At 37.2% G+C, this 6924-nt stretch overlaps 1 protein-coding gene across 1 annotated transcript; it reads left to right on the top strand.

The window, feature by feature from the left end:
* The first annotated feature begins 855 nt into the window (after nucleotides 1–855).
* On the top strand, nucleotides 856–6924 carry LOC110665971 (protein HIGH CHLOROPHYLL FLUORESCENCE PHENOTYPE 173, chloroplastic). Its single transcript, XM_058139422.1, has 13 exons — nucleotides 856–1588; nucleotides 1698–1910; nucleotides 2219–2423; nucleotides 2578–2653; nucleotides 2771–2906; nucleotides 3038–3142; nucleotides 3838–3918; nucleotides 5585–5674; nucleotides 5763–5828; nucleotides 6140–6196; nucleotides 6277–6354; nucleotides 6425–6472; nucleotides 6615–6924. The coding sequence occupies exons 1-13, from the start codon at nucleotides 1091–1093 to the stop codon at nucleotides 6684–6686; spliced, it is 1725 nt and encodes a 574-aa protein (XP_057995405.1). The 5' UTR covers nucleotides 856–1090; the 3' UTR covers nucleotides 6687–6924.

The following is a 6924-nucleotide window of genomic DNA, read 5'->3' as shown; positions in this document are numbered from 1 at the left end:
CTGCAATCTGATTGCATTCATTTTCTTGTATTTTATATAGATTCTATGCCCCGCAAGGTGCTTTTATTTTTGGGTAAACTTTCCAATTGGCATTTGACCGAAACTGTGCTGCTAATTGATGTATATTTGAAGTTTGGACTTTAATTAAATTTATTTATCCAGGAACGGGTGATCAATCACCTGCACTACTAGAGGCTGTTTGGTTATACATTGGATGAGAGGTTTCCTTAGTGGTCCAACCGCCACAGCCAAGTCGTTGGCTGTAGTGGTTTATTTTTGTTATTGTAAGGAAATATTTACCATACGAATACTTGAATTGCAGGATTTGAAGTTAAAAGCCCTGTGTACTCGGTAGCAAGTCCAGTTTATTTTGTTAATCACTACTGCTCAGGTTCAGCTGGTCGGACGGAATATAATCGGCAGATTTGATGTGAACCACAGCCACTGCTTTTGCTTTTCTTTTTCCAATTTTAGTAACAACAAATGGTTTAGAGGGGGAAAAAAGTGATCTTAATTTCAAGAAAATATTAAAAATAAAATGATTGAGAACCTGATGAGGGGAAAATATGAAGTGAACGTGGCAGGTTTTCTAGCTCTAATTCTCGCTATTTGATTTTGAAGCCGCAAATCGCATTCTGTGGTCTTCGTTTATCATTGTGGGCCTCCTTGTTGTCTTGTGAGACGAAAAATGGGGAGATTTGGGCAGGTCACTCTGACATCTGCCAGTCGGCATTCGATTATCATCCATCCAATATTAATTATTTTCTGGTTCATAATATATGTGCGACATACACGCCTTTCAAAATTTTCTACCCATTTATATATATATATATATATATTTTTTAATTTATCATAAAAGAGCAGAAACATACAAAGCATCCGCAACTAACAACCCATAAATATTCACTGTAATGGGGAAAGTTCGAATCTTCAACTAGACAAAATCAAAAGCTTTGCATCAAATACTGTTCTAAGCGTCTGCGAGTTCACTTTTTATTTGTTGTGGGAAAAATAGTTCAATCTCTTGTTCTGTCTGTTTCTGTTGTGCTGCGAAGGAACCATAATTAATAGGCAAATAGCAAAAGGCAAGATGATTAGAGGATCACCAACTGTAAATTCAACAGCGACAAGTACCAGTTTGAGCCACAGCACCCACTTCAAATTCAGCTCCCATCGCAAATTCATCGCTCTCTCGTCTACCAAGTCTAAGACCAATTGCAAAACTTGGAAATCCATATCTGTGAGAGCCTCCAGCAACGAGAAAGACAATGAAACAGAATATAACGAAGCCTCAAGAACGCAAAAACAATCCCTAAGTTTGGAGGACGTGAACCCGGTGGGTCTAGGGAGGAAGTCCAGGCAGATATTCGACGAGGTGTGGAGGAAGTTCTCTGGGTTGGGCCAGATATCCAGGACTACTCGTGCCGATGACAAGGAGGCTTTTGATGCGTTGCTCATAAGGGAGGGCCCCATGTGCGAGTTTGCCATCCCTGGTGCTCAGAATACCACTGTCCTTGTTGTTGGAGGCACCAGCCGTATTGGTCGCATTGTTGTTAGAAAGCTTATGCTCAGGGGTTACACTGTCAAGGTTTTTCTTTTACCTGCTACTCATTCTCCTCTAACTCTGCAATCATTCATTACCCTTGTTTCCGGGGAAATTCTCATAGGGTTCATTGGGTTTTCCTCTATTTATGCAGGCTTTGGTAAGAAAGGCTGATCAGGAAGTGATTGACTCGCTCCCTAGGTTAGTAGAGATTGTGATTGGGGACGTGGGCGATCCCTCCACCCTTAAGGCTGCTGTGGAGGGCTGCAACAAAATTATCTATTGTGCCACTGCTCGTTCTGCCATCACCGGCGATCTCTTCAGAGTTGATCATCAAGGGGTTTCCAACCTCACCAAAGCGTTTCAGGTATGTCTCAGTCGTTTTTTACTTGATCATGCTGTATTTGTACCATGCTTAAAGGTTAATATTTCTGAATTTGCCTTGGTATTTCATATGAGTTCTTCTTGGTTGGTGGTTTGAGTTTGAAAAACTTTATTTGTATCGTTTTTTGCACTGCTAAAATCGACCCATTTTAGCATGCTTTAGCTGTTGTCTCTTGATTGTACACGCATGCATTGCTGCATCATGGTACATCCAGATTTCCTTTTATATATATATATATATATATATATATATATATATCCTTTTGCATGATTTCTATTACACGTTTGCAGGACTATAACAACAAACTAGCACAACTTAGAGCAGGAAAAAGCAGCAAAAGCAAACTTCTGCTTGCAAAGTTCAAATCTCCAAATTCACTGAATGGGTGGGAAATCCGTAAAGGAACTTATTTCCAAGATGCAGTTGCTTCGAAGTATGATGCAGGAATGGATGCTAAATTTGAGTTCACGGAGACTGGTGATGCAGTTTTCTCAGGTATAAAGGATGGGCATCTAAGTAGAAACTATCATGCGTACCCAATTTGGACAACCAAAATATTGATAATAACATTTACATTTCACTTAGTTTTAGGTAAATGTATATCTATTATATGCTTTCTTTAACTATCTATTTTTCATGTTCACTAAAGGTTATGTTTTCACCAGAGGAGGGTATGTCGAACTGTCAAAAAAGCTCTCTCTTCCTCTGGGTTACACTCTCGACAGGTAAATGATAATTGACATGTGATTGGTTCTTTGTACTACTGGTAGCTAAACTGTTATATTTTTAGCCTGCATTGTGAGTGCTTATCCTTCTTCCATAATGAACATTTTTGTGGTTAGGTATGAGGGTCTGGTGCTCTCTGTTGGAGGAAATGGAAGATCCTATGTTTTAATTCTTGAAGCTGGACCTTCAGCTGATACAACTCAAAGCAAATTTTATTTTGCAAGGATTAGCACAAAAGTAGGATATTGTAGGGTAATGACTGTCATGCCTTGCTCAGAAAGCTTTGTTTGTTTTGGTGCTACCATTGCCGTTGCCGTTTTCTTCATTTTTGGGATAAATGTTTGAATATGACTTTTATTTTTTGTTTTTTCTGTAAATGGCAGGTCAGAGTGCCATTTTCATCCTTCCGCCCTGTTAAACCAGATGATCCACTATTAGACCCATTCCTTGTACACACATTGACCTTACGCTTTGAGCCTCGAAGACAGGTTTGCCCATCACTTGATCCTGGTTCTAATTTTGCTTAAATAATCAGAAAGGATGCATGTCATGCTTAAGATTTCCTGAAACGGGATTTATACCAATTAAAATAATGGCCATAATTTTTTTGCAAAACATCAATGCTATTACCAGTAACTTAGGAGCAAATAACTTTTCTCTTTTGTCCTTCCTTTTTCATCTTTAAGAAGGGGATGGGATTTAGAATTTGTTTCTTAATTGCTTCATAACACGTTGTATTGAGTATAAAAGTAATGGCTTAGTGGAAGTTGAATTTACTTCCTGCAGTCGAGACTATCTCATTTCAAAGTTGTTGCTCTGGCCAATTATGAGTACTAGTTAAAGTTGCAGTTCTGCTTCTGCCAAATCACTGTTTATGACTTCTTTCTCTGTCTTCTATGAAACTGTTGTTTTTTCTTCCAAGAATTATTTATTAAAAAAATTCTTATTGCAATTACCATTATCTAGGTCTTAGCATTTGAAATGACAATTTTTCTTGTGATTATCTTTCTGGTCTATTTCCTTGCATTACTTGGATCATTTGGAATTGTAGAAAAGATTATTTTATAATTTTTCAGCATACATTTAAGGAGAGCAATTTCTCATGATATAAACTATGCACCTAATTGATTTGCAAATTCCTTTTATTTAGTTTTGCTGATTCTATTTGATTTTCTTGCTACAGAGACCTGTTGAAGGGCCTGCAGGAACAAAGCAAGATCTGAGAAGCTTTAAGCTAATTTTGGAATATATAAAAGCTTTGCCTGTAAGTTCTGTTGCTTTGTTGCATGAAATAACTGTGAAAAGAGAGAAAGAAGAGAGATATTTGCGAAGAATAGCTTGATTCATTCCTTCTAGTTTTGATCTGTATATATATGGTTACAATAAATGCAAAAATAGGAAGCTATCATAATTATACGGATCCTAATTCCTAATTACATAATCACAGCCTAATTAGGAGGAAATCAGGTTAATGATCTCAACATATCTCAACACTCCCCCTCAAACTGGAGCATACATATCGTATGCTCTAAGCTTGTTACAAATGTATTTGATTTGAGCACCTTGAAGAGACTTAGTGAGAACATATGCTAACTGATCAATTGAGTTAACAAAAGTGGTAGCAATACACCCCGATTCAATCTTTTATTTAATAAAGTGACAATCCAATCCTATATGTTTTGTTTTTTCATGGAAAACTGGATTTGGGCAGCTTGATTGTCACATATTAATCTCATTTGCTTAACTTCTCCACATCTTAGTACTTAAAGAAGTAGTTTTAACCAGATAAGTTCACAAGTAGTTAAGGTCATAGCTCGATATTCTGCTTCTGCACTCGACCTAGCGACTACATCCTAGTTCTTACTTTTCTAGGATATTAGGTTACCTCTAATCATGACACAATATCCTGAAGCAGATCACCTATCTGTAGGAGATCCGGCCCAATCTGTATCAGAATATCCAACAACTTGTGAGTGAATTTTGTCTTCATATCACAAACCTTGTCTTGGAGCTCTTTTGATATATCTGAAACTGCATATTACTGCATCCCAATGAGTGCTACAAGTTGTTTGGTGAAAGTGACTAACAACACTTATAGCAAAGAAATGTTTTGTCGTTATTATGGGGCAAATTAGCTTTTCTACCAATCTTCGATATCTACTAGGATCTTCTAATGGCCCTCCCTTTCCATGGACAAGTTTAACATTGGGATCCATAGGGGTATCTATAGCTTTGCAGTCGACTATACCTGTCTCTTCTAGTATATCTAGAGCATATTGTCTTTGTGAAATAGCTGTCTGTTTTGGACTGTGCTACTTCAATCCCTAGAAAGCACTTCAATTTTCCCATATCCTTAGTCTGAAAGTGACTAAACAAATGTTGTTTAAATTGAGAGACCCATCATGGTCATTGCTTGCTATGACAATGTCATCAACATAGACCACCAGAAAAATGCTTTTACCAAGCTTATCATGACGGAAGAAAACTGAATGATTAGCTTCACTTCTAAACATTCCAACCTCAACTTGTATCCATTGTATGCTTAACATCAAACACACTGGGAAATGTGTGTGTCTCTTGTTCGTTGTCACCTTTTCATGGTAAACAACATAATTAAAAGCCTAGACCAACAATAACCAAAAGAGTAGCATTATTTTGATATTCTGAATTCTCAAATGCAAAGTCACCTTGCGTTTATTAATAATTGCTGTGCTGACTCTGATGGATATGTCACCTAATAAAATTATTTGTTTTGTATTGAACTGATTCATGTGTTTTTGACTGGAAATATTGATTTGAAATCATTGTAGCAATGTGGAAAATGTGAATTTTCCTTGTGCATAAGATGGTATTGGAAAACTTTTCTGTTTTACTTTTTCCCCCTTTCTTGTATGCATTACTTTTAAATGAATAAAAGTGATATTGTGCAGACTGGGCAAGAAACAGACTTTGTCTTAGTCTCATGTACAGGATTGGGGGTGGAACCTAACAGAAGGGAGCAAGTTCTGAAAGCCAAGAGGGTTAGTCCTTTATTGTGCTTTTAATTATTTTATGAACAGTTGACTATTGTCGATACCTATACTCAGCTAATCATTGTCTGTGGTGCAGGCTGGGGAAGACTTGTTGAGACGGTCAGGCCTTGGATACACAATCATTCGTCCTGGTCCTCTAAAGGTAATTATTGTTCTTATCCAAGGCTTGCTGGGTTTGTAAATATAACATTCAGAGGTCATTCAGTTAGGTGGGAGATACGGACACAATGGGAAAGCTGATTCTTATTAATATAATTTTGCCCTTAGCTGGCCAAATACCCTCAGGTTCCTCTCCCTTAGTAGTAATTAGGAAGTTGAAGGCAAAGTTGGCCTTGGTAAAATTTCTAGTGAGAGCTGCACATTGTAAATATAAATTAATTGGCAGCTGTTTAGATGTTTCAACAGTCAAGCATAGATTGATAAACATAATCAAAGATTCCTCCTGTCGCGCAGGAAGAGCCTGGTGGTCAATGCGCACTCATATTTGACCAAGGAAACAGGATTTCTCAGGTGAAAATTTGTTTTTCTTCAGACAGAAGGCAATACATAACTGTACTTCAGTCAGATCCTGATAAATGTTGTTTATTTAGAGCATTAGCTGTGCCGATGTGGCCGATATCTGTGTGAAGGCGTTGCACGATTCAACGGCAAGAAACAAAAGCTTTGATGTGGGTAACACTGTGTTTGGTTTTGGGAATAATTTTAAGTGATGCAATTTAAATTTTTATTCATGTGCAGGTTTGTTATGAATACGTTGCTGAGCAAGGGAGGGAGCTCTATGAGCTGGTAAGGAACATATTAGATCTTGGTAATATTGAAAATGAAACACACTTGATCATTTGCAAAGAAACATTATCATTTTTTTTTTTTTAATAAGAAACATTATCTTAGTTTAGGCTGAACCACGTATGTTTCTCTTTTCCTGCAGGTAGCACATCTGCCTGACAAAGCTAACAACTATTTGACACCTGCATTATCTGTTTTAGAGAAAAACACTTGACTGCCGAGCACCTGCTTTTTCACCAAGAAACACCGCTGAGTTATTAGTTTGTAAGAAAACACAACAAAAAGTGGGGAAAAAAAATGAAACATATATTTTGTTTTTGTATTGTAAATTTGTGATCGTCGGCTGTGGTTGTATATGGCTCAAAGTGTTTTTGTATATTAATGTGTGGATAACAAGTTTTCAGCATTTTTTATGTGGATATTGTGAAGTAGGGTACTACTTCTGTAGATAA

This window comes from Hevea brasiliensis, chromosome 17 (assembly GCF_030052815.1).
Source record: "Hevea brasiliensis isolate MT/VB/25A 57/8 chromosome 17, ASM3005281v1, whole genome shotgun sequence".
In the NCBI taxonomy this organism is placed as follows: domain Eukaryota; kingdom Viridiplantae; phylum Streptophyta; class Magnoliopsida; order Malpighiales; family Euphorbiaceae; genus Hevea; species Hevea brasiliensis.
This window is presented reverse-complemented; position numbering and strand designations above follow the sequence as displayed.

Excerpts from the sequence above, each read along its gene's own strand:
- LOC110665971 (XM_058139422.1), top strand. The coding sequence starts at position 1,091 with ATGATTAGAGGATCACCAACTGTAAATTCAACAGCGACAAGTACCAGT. Across the intron at positions 2,907-3,037 it reads CAAAAGTAGGATATTGTAGG|GTCAGAGTGCCATTTTCATC; the intron begins GTAATGACTGTC and ends TGTAAATGGCAG. Across the intron at positions 6,473-6,614 it reads GGAGGGAGCTCTATGAGCTG|GTAGCACATCTGCCTGACAA; the intron begins GTAAGGAACATA and ends CTTTTCCTGCAG.